The following is a 13,898-nucleotide window of genomic DNA, read 5'->3' on the forward strand; positions in this document are numbered from 1 at the left end:
ATTATTTGTGTGCAAGCTCTTGTTTAGAAAATCGGGATGCTCAAAATCTATTGTTTTTTTTTTTCTTTCTCACCATCTTCCTGAATGCACAGATTCAGTGGGAGTTCCCATGGGAGAATAATGAGTGACTCAATGAACAGAAAGAGTGAGCATGTGACAGAAAACCCACGCTAACTGCGTCTATGAAACATAATAATGTAAAAATAAGCCATATAAGGTTATGGAAAAACACCCCCATTCACAGTGCTCTAATTTGTCAGTCAGAATTTATTTCAAAGGGAAAACACAAGAAACAGTGAAAGGATGAAATTCCAGCCAATCTGTTTTTCGGGATGCTACACGACTTGCCAATTTGTCAGCTCCACTCCAAAACAGTTCACAAAAGGGCACACAGACTTATAAACCTCCCACACCGAGAAAAAGATCCTGGTGAAAGCAGCATACAGTAGTTCCTGTGCCCCCCTCCCATCACCATCACCACCTCCTCCTCCTCCTCCTCACTCCATGACTAAGTGATTTAGCCAGCTCTAGTGCAGACCGCCTCTCACTTACAATGCCTCCTTGGGTTAGTGACTGTGCGGGGAGGGTGGCAGAGAAAGAGAGAAAGCCCATTTACAATGTGGTTTACACACAGTCGCTCCCCCCACCACAGACAGCGCCCATCCTTGGATTGATGTGTGGTATGCATAGTTTTTGGGTGCAATTTGGACACCAGAGGGAGAGAGAAAGAAAGAGAGGGCAAGTGTGTGTGCACAGGGTGCAGGAGGGGGTGTGCAAGGCTCGGGCTCTGTTCGCTCGCCCTCTCTTTGAGTCAATAGTGTTCCGGCAGCTGAGGTTCTTTATGAGGGGAACAATCTGGAGGGTCTTGTCAGAGTGCCGAGCAGCTGCTGTTTTCTGGGGCGCTTCTTTCATAGACCACAGGCCTGGAGTGGGCTGGTGAATAAAGACGCACCCTCCCCACACTCTCCTCCTCACCCATCACCACTCCTACTTTCTCCAATTCCTCATCCTCCCCTAGCCACCCCACCCGCACTGCCCCTGCCCTCCACAATGCCAGATGCAGAGTGGCACAGAGGAACATGAAGAGAGCAAGAAGACTGTTATTGTGTGCTAAACTCCCCACTGTCACCCGGGGTACCGTCCTTCACCCCGAACAATGCTTTGATGAGGTATGTGAATATCCTTTGTAACACAGACGTTATACAGTACAGCGTATTAAAACAAGAGCCAACAAATGTAGCTCAGACATATTGGCACCTGTGATTACATCTTTACATTCGGATGTGTGAGTGGAAAACTTTTTTTTGTAAGAGATCACTATAAATCACAAGATTCCTGATTCAGGCTAAACTGGAAGAGGCTGAATGCAACAGAGCCTCTTGTGTTTGATTTTCATTAGCAGAACATCGAGTGTGCATTCGCTCCCTTTCGGTCATTGATTCAATTAGTCAGATCAGTCACACACACTGCCTCCCTTCTTAATACAGGGCTCAGTTAAAATGTTACATTCACTAGACTATATAACTTAACATCATTTCATTCTATTCAATTCAAGCAGCCCGTTTAGAAAAGGACATCGCTGCCACCGTCGCCCCATTGCTGGCTGCCGATTGCAGAGGTGAACCTGCTGGTGTTTGGCCTCAGTTCCTGACAGGCATCTCCTGTTTAGCTGCTGTCTGAAGGCACAAGATTCCCTGTAGTGTCCAGCTGCATGCATTTACACGTACACGCTGACACTGGGCACTCTGTGTGGTCTCTGTAACACACATATGAAGGTGGGTTAAAACAAAACATGCAGGTAAGTGTACAAAAGCTAGTGTAGAGTTTGCACAGTTCTCTCAGCTCAGAGAAAACAGAAGAGCACAGCATGTCTGTCTTTCTGGATTTTTGATAATGAAACTGTGGTTTGGAGTATATGGAACAAAGTCCTGTAGTTTTACTTTTAAATGTAATTTCAAATAAAGCAGTGAAAACACTCAAACTGGTATTACATTTGTAGTAGGAGATAACAGCAGGCAACTTTTTGAGGAAAACTAGAAAAAGCAGTGAAACATGCATTAGGCACAAAAATGAGAACAGGTTGTGGTGCAGGAGGCATAAATACACAAAGGACCAGAACAAGAACATATTAGGTGTATGAGGTACACATTTACCCTTACAGTTAAGTAACAAAAAGAAACAGAAAAGAACAAAAACTTTGCTTTTCATAATAATCACTGCACTGCAGACACTCAGCCTACAGGTTCTAACATGGTAGTGCAACAATCCTACGCCAGAGCTAATTTCAGTGACCAGTAACCTCTGTCCTAGTCTTCGTCAATGACCATTTTCTTCTGACAAAAAAAACAAAAAAACAAAAAAACAAGGCGACAACTAAATAATAATTTGTAAAAAACTAATGCACGAGGGAGCAGGTTCAAAAACGTGGTAATGTAAGCTGCTCTTGTTCGTGTTTGCGCTGTTGTTCGTCCTCCAGGTTAGCTCCCCTGGCAGAGAAGACAGAAATCACAATATGCACAGAATTGGTTTCACTCAAATACAAAAACAGAGTTAAAAACAATGAAAAACTAACAGAACTGTTGTTTGTGCTTCTGTATGTTAGCCTTGTTTTCGTTGCTTCGTTTGGGTTTTTTTTTTTTTTGCTTCTTCCTCTTCGTGGTGAAATCTGCCATTGTTCTCTTTCTTGTTAAAGCCAAATTTTAACCACACAGCATTCTACCTATTCATAGTGTCTGAGCAGCTTCTGCGTTCAGTAAATTCCAGCAATCTTTCTCACCACACAGCCGAAGAGCTATACAAAGGGAACAAAGACTAAAATAAAATTTGGTTTCCAGTGTAATGCGAGATTTATTTTTAAATTATTTTGCTCACACCGAGTATCGACCAGGGGCGATCGTGGCTCAAGAGTTGGGAGTTCGCCTTGTAATCGGAAGGTTGCCGGTTCGAGCCCCGGCTCGGACAGTCTCGGTCGTTGTGTCCTTGGGCAAGACACTCCACCTACCGCCTACTGGTGATGGCCAGAAGGGCCGATGGCGCGATATGGCAGCCTCGCTTCTGTCAGTCTGCCCCAGGGCAGCTGTAGCTTGCCTCCACCAATGTGTGGATGACTGGGTGTGTAAAGCGCTTTGGGGTCCCTAGGGGGGACTAGTAAAAGCGCTATACAAATACAGCCCATTTACCATTTACCATTTTACCATCTATCAGAGCTGTTAAAGCTGTTAAAAAGTGAACTGCTTAGCTCAGAAGTTAGTAGGTTCAGGCATCAGACAGACTGACTTTCTGGAACAGCCATCCCCTTCAGATCATCTGCCTCAATAACTGCATTCAAATCTCGACTGAAGCCAAATTTATTCTAATTTCGGTCTACGTCTAAGTTATTAACTGTGTCTTTTGTTGATTCTTTGTCTGCCCCCTTAGAAAATGGTATTACAGATTACAAGTTGTTCCTAGGATGACTTCCTTTTTTCATTTGTCATTTTTTAAAATTTAAATCACGTGCTGTGCACCACTTTGGTCAATGCCTGTTTTGTAAATCTGTTACATAAATAAATTGACCCGACTTGCTTAAGTGCTGCATATCTTTCAGCATTCATTTGATTTTTCTACCTCTTTTTTTGGCTATGATTGATTTTGTAAAAGTACTTCATATGACACAATGCAAAACTTTTTAGCAAACTTTACGAGAGACTGTTCTGAGGTTATTTATTGTTTATGTTAAAGAAATAAACACATGAACTTCAGCAGCAGATGCGTCTGAAGATTTTCTGAGCACATGCATCCCTCCTACCTGAACCAGCTGAGCATGTGGCCAGCATGGCCACCATGTCGACAGTTGTGACACCAGGTAAACCAGTTATTAAACTGAGCCAGTTTGTTCTCCCTTGTCAGGTCCACCTTTTCATCTGATTTACCAGATCCTGCAAAAAAACAAAAAAGAAATAAAATATTAGTAAAGTTATAATGTTATCCTATTATGAGCAATAAGGAGAAAAGGCTTGACACTAAATGTCCAGGTGCTACCTGTGCTTAAATGCAGATCAAAGTCCACACATTAACCCAGGTAAATGCTCAGTTAAGTGTTACAGCCACTTAAGCTGCTCCAAGATGTGTGCCTGTTACTGGAAATATCAGCTGAGCATCTGTCCACATAGTCCAGTTTACCTTGGCAATTGGAAACAGGTGTGCCCATGTTCATGAGGCAGAGGGCACAGCGTGGCAGCGGTTTCCTGCAGCCAGGGCAACTTGTGACTTTTGACTTGGTGGGTGAGCCGCTGACACCATATTGGCTGAAGCCGCGGCCTTGGTGAGGTATTGTGGAGCAGCTGTAGGAGATAGACTTCCCACAGAAGTTGCAGCTCACAAACACCTGCCAAAGAACAAACACAAAGGTCGGCTGATAAGACCCGGTGAACATGAAGGTAAAACCAACAGCCGCATACAGACCAGCTGTCTGGATTTTATTTTTAAGGAAGAGTGAGATAAGTACTTGATAATACAGCAATAATTCCAACAGGCGTAAGAGTGATTATTGGAATTTCAGCAATGCAATGAAGCACTGCCAAGATTTAGCTTACATGTAATCACATGTTAAAAACCCTTTAATACCAGAATCTATTGAAAAAAAAAAAACATTAATTACTTAAAAAAAAAAAATCAACCAATGTGGAGTATGCATAGTATCAGGAACAGATTTCTCCAATACAAAAGGAGAAACAGCACAGACTATACTGACTATACCAGCAGGTTTTATGACAAGAAACTGAGAGGAGAGCTGTGGGTGTTATGAGCTTGGTACAAACTCTACTTGTAGTGTAATAAACAGCACAACCGTCCTACTTTCATATAAGGGTAGTTGTACGTAATACAGTAAGAAACAAGAACAAACACAGAAACAAGACAGACTGCTTTGAGCGTGCAGGTGCTGGATCACGTCACGTGATTTTATGACAGGACACTTTAACACTGTTTTACTGAGAGAATAAAAACACATGTATCAAATTTCACCTCTAACGTTTTTTTAACTAAACAACAACAACAACAACAACTGTACGGTGATGAAATATGTCAATACTGGTACTAATATCAAATTTATAAAAACTGGCATTTCATGGGTTGAGCTTTAACCCACTTCATCTTTTAAATCTTCCTGAAACAAAGCAAAGCGACTGATTCTTTGGGATGACACTATAGTGCCAAAAAAAGACTGTAACCATCCTCCAATCGGGGGATGTACAACTTGTCCTGTCCCTCCATGGTTGAAGTCTGTAAAGTCCAAACAGCAAAATGCAGAAGTGACAGAATCGGCTGTTCCTGTAATGGCTGTGGTTGCTCTAAAATCAAGTACTAGTTCTATCTTAAAATGTACAAAAAAGCCAGGAAAGCCTGGTTTTTACAGATAGTTTTACCTTAACAACAACTGTAAAGTGGGTGTTTTACTAGTCTGTTAGCACGAATTTCAAGACTTCAAAATACACAAGTCCAAAACCACGAGGTCAATGTGGCTACTTCCATCATTCATATACAGTCTATGTTAAACTGTTATCATTTTCAGATAATATAATGTCACCACAGAGTCAGTCAATAACTTGATTTTGTGATGAACCACTATACCACATTCTTTCCCTTCACATCTCAATGCACAGTTGGAGATGGCACTCCCTCTCTGGTTCTTGCAGTTTTTAGCATATTTCAAACCTACGCATTGAGCGGTTGGAATCTGAGATGTGGGTGAAGTTACACTATATCGATTTCAGCATTAAATCACCTGGGCTAGTGGTTTGGAGCTGGGGTCCAGCTTGCCTCTGTGGATATCAAACTCAGCTCGTTTGTGCCAGAATCTCCAAGCGTCCAGCAGGTTGCGGTAGTTTTCAATCCAACACTGGACTCGAGGGTCTTTCAGCACTTCGCCTGGAGAACCCTGTAGAGAGAGATTATTTAGGCTTGTAAGACATTTCAACTTCAGTGGGGGGTCTGCTTGGGAAGGCAGCCATGCCCTTTCTTCTCATCTCTACTAGTTAAATATGTATGTGAGGTACGACATTTCTGTAGCTGTACGCAGCTTTTGTCTTTTCACAAGCAGGTTAGAACAAGAAAATAAAATGAAGCAAACCCAGAGAGCTGTTTTACAGCATGAAAGGTTACAGACCTGTTCAGCCACTTTGATGTCTCTAGTGTTACTGTACCAGAAACAAGTGCACACCAGCAAGCAGCTCCACCAAGGCTGTTACTTGTATTGTTACAGTAGGTGTTAGCTGTGAACTTTCGCAAACAAAGAGGCAAGTTTTAGCATGTGCACTGGGTATGGTCAGACAGACAGCTCCTTTCTCTTTATTTGATGCACTCTAGTGTTTGTTTAATTATGGGAGTAGTTCACAACAGCCAGAATGAGAAAATTAGAATGAGGGCAGCATAGTTTTTAGACACAGTGGCAGCTTTCACATATGCACTGCAGGGACAGGGTTGCACTCGAGAATGCAAAAGTCCGATCATATCAGACTATCTGATGTGTGGTTATATTTCAGGGCATTCACCACTGCCTCCTTTGTGCTCCTCAGCTTCCATAACTAAACCACATGTAGTACTTATCCAAAAAACATCCAATTCTGGATGTTTTTCATCCATATTAGTGTTTCTCAAACAATAAACCATCCAAGTATGATGCAAGAAATCAACACCATCTATCATTAATTTACTAAACATGCTCGTATTTTGAAAGTTCAGTCACTGCCAACCATCTTGCTCTGAAATATCCTCCTTCCAGCTGGCGCGCCACTCTGACCAGGCCAGCAGGTGGAGAGCTGGTTGACATACACCAACATAAAGCTAACTTGACAGCAGAACAGAATAAGAACTAACATCGCCAACTGCAGTCCAAAAAGGTGGAACTGAATTTTTTGACACAAAATAGTTGAAAATTAAAATATGCAAAATGCAAAATAGAAACTTTTAAACTGTGAGAATAAATTTCCGTACAACAATCAGAGCATAAATCTGTGCCAAAAGCTATTTGCTCAGTCTGACGTACTTGTGTGTACTGGTTTATTTTGTTTTGTGTATCTGTGTGCGTATTATTTGTCTGGCTGACAGAGCTACTGTTCATCTTGACAAGGAAACTCATACAATAGAGGCTCATTCTCAAATCTCATGTGCCCTCTCCATTCTAAGCAGGTTTGTGTGAATGAATGTAAAAATAAGCAGTTCTGTGTAATTTGTCTCGGTACCTTCAGCATGCAGAAGCTGGCAGTCTGGACGTCACCAGTTCGGTCCACATAGCTCTCCATAAGATCCACGCCATCTTTAGTTAGTCCGGTGAGCAGAATGCCCTCCAGGTTGCCCGCCTCCTTCATCTCAAGGGTTAGTCTGTCGATGTATCGTGGCAGCTGCAGCAGAGATCCAAAGTTAGCAAACAGCAATATATTCAGACTATATCTGCTGCTGAAAGCTTCACTCTGCAGTTACCTGTGCATCGTTGAGAAACATACAGGCAAAGGCCACTCGGTCTCTCACAGCCACGCTGCTCTCATACTGAAACACAAACAAAGAATATTATATCTTCCCTTTTAATATCTGTCTCTCTGTCACTATTTGGAGGGGGTGAAGCTTCAGTATAGTGGATACTTTTTACATTAAAGAGTCAAAGTCTTCCTACTGAAACTGGCACAGAAAACTGTGTTTGTGACCCTGTTCTGACCCACAGTGCTGCGAGAAACAAATCATCTGTGACAAATAATCAATTCTCAAAGCAAAGATGGCAAGAAACAAAGTCAAAGTGACTGCATAAATCCTCTTATCACTTTCTGCCAGGAAAAGGTCTACAGACATAAATAACAGTGAGAGGAGCCAGAGGCCAGAATCTGAGCAGCTGCAGGAGGAAAAAAGCAGAAACCAACACTGTGTTCTGGGCACAGACTCCTTTTTCATAGAGGTGTTTTATGACGGAAACGTAAAACATATCTTTTCCTGTGCACCTGAGGATTTTCCCACTAAACACCACTGGAGTATTACCCGAGTATTCATCACTGCGTTAAGAATGCCTGACCGCTTTTATGAAGTGGGAACAAAAGGGCCACTGTTGAGAAAAGTGTGCTTAGAAAAAAAAAGAAGGTTTTTTTTTCTTCTAGCGTTCAAATGTTCGTGATATTAAAGAGATCCAATACCAGCACGCCATCGTAGGCTCCAGGCGCACTGGTGAGAAAGGCAAACATGATGCAGAGGTAGGGGTTCTTCAGCTGCAGCCTCAGAGAGCTGCACATCTCTCTCCACAGGGACGACTTTTCGTCAGTGTAGCCTGACAGAGCCATGGCAACCACATTCAGGTTCAGGTCACCTGTGAGTAATATGAAGTGAAAGAAGCAGATTTATTTACAGTCTGTAGTCTTAACTGTAAGAGCAGCACATCTGAAAAAGAGGATGAAGCTATTTTCACAAATGAAGCCAGATTAATGTTGGAAAAAACATGTCAGAATATTTTCCACAGTTGTCCTTTCACACATGTAGCACCCAGCAGGAAGTAATCTGCTTCGGACACATCCTCACTACTGGAAATGTTCGGCTCAGTTTAGGGGTAGAGCTTGCAGAAAGCAGAACACTTGACACCCACTCATTGGACACAAATGGACAAAACATTGGGAAGCTGGCAGGTTAAGTCCATTTAAACTCTGCTCTTACTGCAGTGGGCATTTTAGTTGTCATACATGAAGTAATATGTAAAAAATGCTCACGGCTGCAGTGCATGTGTGAAAAAGGTTATGGCAGCTGTTCAAGGTGATGTTTTATTGCTTGGAGGGGGGAAAAAAGTGTCCTACTTTTCTTTTTCTTTTTTTTTTTTTTAAGGTTAACCTATCCAAAACCAGGTCCATATCCCTTTTGTCATACCGTGGGCTTTATTTCAAATTTAAACTGCAATTTCTTGCTAAAGAAAAGAACTTTTAATGACTTTGCCTCCCAACGTACGAGCCATCATAAACCCTAACAGAAATCTCTATACAACACAGTTTTTATTACATATTATTACCTCTAGATATATGACCGGGTGAGGCTCGGAAAATACCTAACTGAACTACTCTGGTATAACAAAATGTTGGTTTAAGGTTGTACATTGGAATCAATACATTGTAAGTTAGAGCTGCAACGTTGAAAGTCCTGAGGTGGCTCTGTTGACACATCTTATCTAATGAATCACCCTGTCAGTCTTACTCAGGAAGCACTCATTAGTGCACACAACAGAAAAGCATTTGACCTACATTGGTGTAATTTTTTTTCCTCAGTTAAGGCGTGTGTAAACAGCAGCCTTCTCTCTCCATTTTCATTAAACTTGTGTAAAAAGTGTAAAAAACTTGTTTCCTGCTGTTACATTAATGAAATTCCCCTTTTTTCAAAGACTTCATTTCATTTTTCAAGAGTTTGCTTGATGTAGAACACAATTTTCATCAATAACTGCTTGTTCAAATTAAACAAGCCAACATGGAAGTAATAGAAAAGCTGTGATTAGGATTTTATCATTGTTTTCTTACATTTTAAAGACCAAACAACTACAATTACATATATTTGATACATGTACAGTTATGTAGTCTGTCTAAATTATCTCCCCTTATCAAATTACTTTCTCTCACCTTCCTCTCATCCCTAAAAGCTCACCTTTCTCTGCCATGGCTCCCTTGTTGAGGATCTGGATTGCCCGGCGGATGTCCAGGTTGAACAGAGCGACAGCAGCCGCCCGCTCCCACTCGTGTTCCTGTTCCAGTGATCGCAGGAAGTTCTCCACATCTGTGTCAGTCCCCCTGCTGATCCAGCCACAGAGCCGCAGGGCAAGGCAGCGCTCCTCGCTGTGGTACCGCGGCACATCTGTCTGCCGGTTCGAGCCACTCCAACACCTGCAGCTTTCGGTTGTCCCTTTGGGACCACAAACACAGGAAGTCAGTTTTTCAGTGTATGAAATTTCAAATAAACACAGTTACTGTGAAGTGTCCTGTGGCACAGACAATCAGTTGGTTATTTGTTTTACCTGAGGTTGTCTTGACAATGTTCTTAATCCCAGAATAAACCACAGACTGTATGTTCCCCTGAAGTTTTAGCTCCATATCCTCCGCACACTGTTTCATATGTGATACTTGCATAGGAATTGTAACAGTGTGCAGTCCATGCAACATAATACAGGCACATAACAAGGCAACTACAACATTAATCATTTTAAACTTGAACAAGGACATAAATAAATAATGCGTTAATATTTTTACTATGGTTATAAATCGTTTTCATTCATTCATTTTTTTTCTTAGTTATTCAAGCCTTGCCTAGAGTGACATTATGTCCCACCAGGGGGCGCTGCCCCACATTTTAATCTGTCACCATCTGAGGATGTTCAGAGGCGTTCAATGTATTTAACCTCCTAGGACCTGGCGTCCACATATGTGGACATCACATTTTGGGTTATTTAGACCAAAATGCTCAATTTTGCTCTACAAGGGCCTGATATCCACTTACGAGGACATTATACTGCTACTGTTCTATCAAATTTTAAACAAATATCCTCATATGTGGCTCTCATTTTTCTTAGAAACAAAAATTTGTTAAAAAAAAAAAAAAAATCTGGTAATTCTTTGTTTTTACATTCATCAGGTCCCAATCAGCCCAAATATCAAAGAGAAATTAAAAATGCATGCCGTGGAAGAGTTCGGGTCTTAGGAGGTTAAAGGCAACCAAAAATGATTCAAAACTTAATTAATCAGTGAATCAACATTAATGACTCAATTTGGAAGTAATTTTACAATCCCTTTTGACTTTCTTGCCAAATGTTCGATAAGAAGATTGAAAGCTCTCGAAAGGTGTTATTATGCCCATTATAGGCTTCATATGATAACCTTTTTAAATGTTGAATTCTTCACTCAACTAAATTAAAAGGTTACATTTTGAAGTAATAATAATAATATAAATCTCTACTCTATAAAGTCTTTAGAGGAGAAACCTTCAGATGAGGAGAACCATCATCGGAGCAATGAAGCACTTCACTGCTGCTTTGTAAAGTAATAAAAATAACCTGCCCTGCATACAGTTTCAACAGGTGGTTGACTGTTTGTCTCTGCCATTAAACAGATTATCAATAAGCCATCGTGCAGATATTTCCATCATTTGATCACCTGAAAGGATATAGAACAGATCATGCCATAAAGACTTAAGTTGGGGATCCTTCCCACCCGCCAGCAAATGGTTCCTCCACACCTGGACGGTATCATGTCCGTACCTGGACTGAGCCCTTTCCCTCATTTTCGTAGCAATGTCTTTCTCGATCAAACTCTCCACTCCCTCAGCTGAATCCTCAACACACTCGTACAAGTGTCTGCCACACGCCCACATGAGAGAAGTTGTGGAGCTCCATGCCAGTGAGATACGTTCAAACACCGTGAAGTCAGTCATGACACGGTTGGTTGCTGACACCACCACCATGCGGTTCTGGGAGGACGGGTGCCAGGCAAAGCTGCCAATCTGACTTTCACAGGGCTGCACACTGCGCTCAATGATGGTGGGCTCCGTCTCATCACCTATGGGCGTGGGAGTGTGCTGCATGTCGTACAGGCGGATAATGTTGCTGTCACGTGTCAGCGTGGCCAGTAGGCCAGTACGGGTTGGACACCATGCCACCTGAGAACAAAATGCAGAATTTTATCAGCTATAATAAGAAGACTTCTACCGAATAAGCATGCCCTGACTGAGCTAATATAAACATTTAAAATAACAATTTGGCCTTTTTAATGCATCTTAATCTTGTTTTTGATATAATTTATTCCCTCTTTTTTCATTTAAATGAAACAGGACTTGGTGATAAAAAACAAGTAAAGAGTTTAAAATTATTTGCGCATTTCATCACTCTGTCTTTGAACATTTAGGCCAGGGGTGTCCAATCCAGGCCTCGAGGGCCGGTGTCCTGCAGATTTTAGATGTGTCCTTGATCCAACACAGCTGATTCAAATGGCTAAATTACCACCTCAACATGTCTTGAAGCTCTCCAGTGGCCTGGTTATGAACTAATCATTTGATTCAGGTGTCTTGACCCAGGGTGATATCTAAAACCTGCAGGACACTGGGGCTTGAGGCCTGGAGTTAGACACGCCTGATTGAGGCAATCTAAAATTGACAGGTTACAAACAAGCTGACATCTTATTTTCTAATACAGGGGTGTCGAACTCCAGGCCTTGAGGGCCGGTGTCCTGCAGGTTTTAGATATCACCATGGGTCAAGACACCTGAATCAAATGATTAGTTCATTACCAGGCTTCTGGAGAATTTCAAGACATGTTGAGGAGGTCATTTAGCCATTTAAATCAGCTGTGTTGGATCAAGGACACATCTAAAACCTGCAGGACGCCGGCCCTCGAGGCCTGGAGTTCGACACCTGTGTTCTAATAGAACCAGTGGTTCTCAGAATGTGGGGCATTGAGCAACTGCAGGAGAGGCATGGAATGACCAGAGGTTATTCCCTGAAAAATCAATCTGTGCCTCCCACTTGACCCTGCCAGAATCAGCTGACTTGTATTTTGGTACAATAATTTTAGTATATGTAATGCAGCCACACAGAATAGTACCTTAATAGTAAGAAAATATTTTGCCAAGTTACAAACAAAAAAATTTCCAGCATCTTTGACCCTCATAACTTCATGAGAAAATGAGATAACCACATGAAAATTTCAGAGATAAAAAACACACAGTTTGTTTATTTTTAACTGCAATTGAATCAACTTTAAACCCACTCATTGTCATGGTTTTAGTTCCTTGAGTAAGTATTTTCAAATTCCAGGTTGTAAAATATGATCATGTCACATCATTTTTTGACACAGGAGTCACAGCCAGATAAGAAGCCATATGTCATATGCTATCAGTTGTTTTTAAACCAGCCACTTGTCATGCTGACCTTTATTTCACTGAAACTGAACTTACAAACTTTTTCAATGTTAATAAATTATAGAAATTTCAAATGAGGAATGCAGAAGGCTGAACATTTACATGGCCAATACACAAAGCTAGTATATTAGTGCATCCTTATTACTGTGACCTTTAGTAAGTTTTCTAACAAACACCATCCTACCTTTGTGAGTGGCTTGGGCTGCTCAGTCAGTGTGAGCACAGGCTTCTCAAATTTCCTCAGATCCCAAATGGCCACCTGCCCCTCAAAGAAAGAGGCCACACGGTCATGGAAGTGTGGGTCAACTGTCACACCTTGGATGGCTTTTGTGTTTACAAACGTTTTCTGACTCGTGTTTCTCAGGTCAAATATTGCCAGGTTCCTGTGCATGCCTGCCAGCAACAGCTTTGGGTCACGGAGCAGCCAGCAAAGCGAGAGGCAAGCATCATTCTGGCCTAACTCATACAATGGCTTGGTCACCACTGTGCTAGAGTCCAAATCGACAGATGAAAGGCGAATCTTCTCAGCTGCTACACTGGTCTCTGGGGACAACTTACTGCTGATGTCCCATATGAGGACAGAGAAATCTGCCCTGTGCTTGTCTAACCCAGCAGCCAACATGTTGCTGTCCACGGGGTTCCAAGCTAAAGTGTTGCACTGGCGGGCGTGTTTGGGCACAAACTCTTTCCCCACCAGCTCTTTGCATGCAGAGTTGTGGCTCTGGCCCAAGCTGGTAAGCACAACTCTGCCGTTGGCTTGGCCAACGGCAAGTAAACACTCCGGCTCGTGCTTGGGGTACCAGGCCACACATTTCATATAAGGGGTGTCCGAGTTGATGGCCAGTAATGTAGCAGCAGTTTCCTCGGAGAGTGGGAGGGTGCCAGCCTTGGCTTCTGCGCTGCCCACAGGTCCGATCCGGTACAGTCCCAGTTCGGAGTCGCAGATGACGTAGCGGTCCGGGTGGTGGGGGGACCAAAGGATGTCGGGTTTGGAACCGCTCATGA

The 13,898-nt window shown here is 42.2% G+C and overlaps 1 protein-coding gene across 1 annotated transcript; it reads right to left on the reverse strand.

Annotated features, from left to right (window-relative positions):
* Positions 1-249: 249 nt before the first annotated feature.
* On the reverse strand, positions 250-13,896 carry mios (missing oocyte, meiosis regulator, homolog (Drosophila)). Its single transcript, XM_084944223.1, has 11 exons — positions 13,078-13,896; positions 11,144-11,637; positions 10,004-10,098; positions 9,637-9,891; positions 8,157-8,326; positions 7,459-7,524; positions 7,221-7,379; positions 5,765-5,917; positions 4,162-4,366; positions 3,788-3,917; positions 250-1,756 (listed from the first exon to the last, which is right to left on the reverse strand). The coding sequence occupies exons 1-11, from the start codon at positions 13,894-13,896 to the stop codon at positions 1,666-1,668; spliced, it is 2,637 nt and encodes an 878-aa protein (XP_084800349.1). The 3' UTR covers positions 250-1,665.
* Between the last annotated feature and the right edge of the window lie 2 nt (positions 13,897-13,898).

This window comes from Perissodus microlepis, chromosome 11 (assembly GCF_051167445.1).
Source record: "Perissodus microlepis isolate ML-2025 ecotype Zambia chromosome 11, ASM5116744v1, whole genome shotgun sequence".
NCBI lineage: Eukaryota > Metazoa > Chordata > Actinopteri > Cichliformes > Cichlidae > Perissodus > Perissodus microlepis.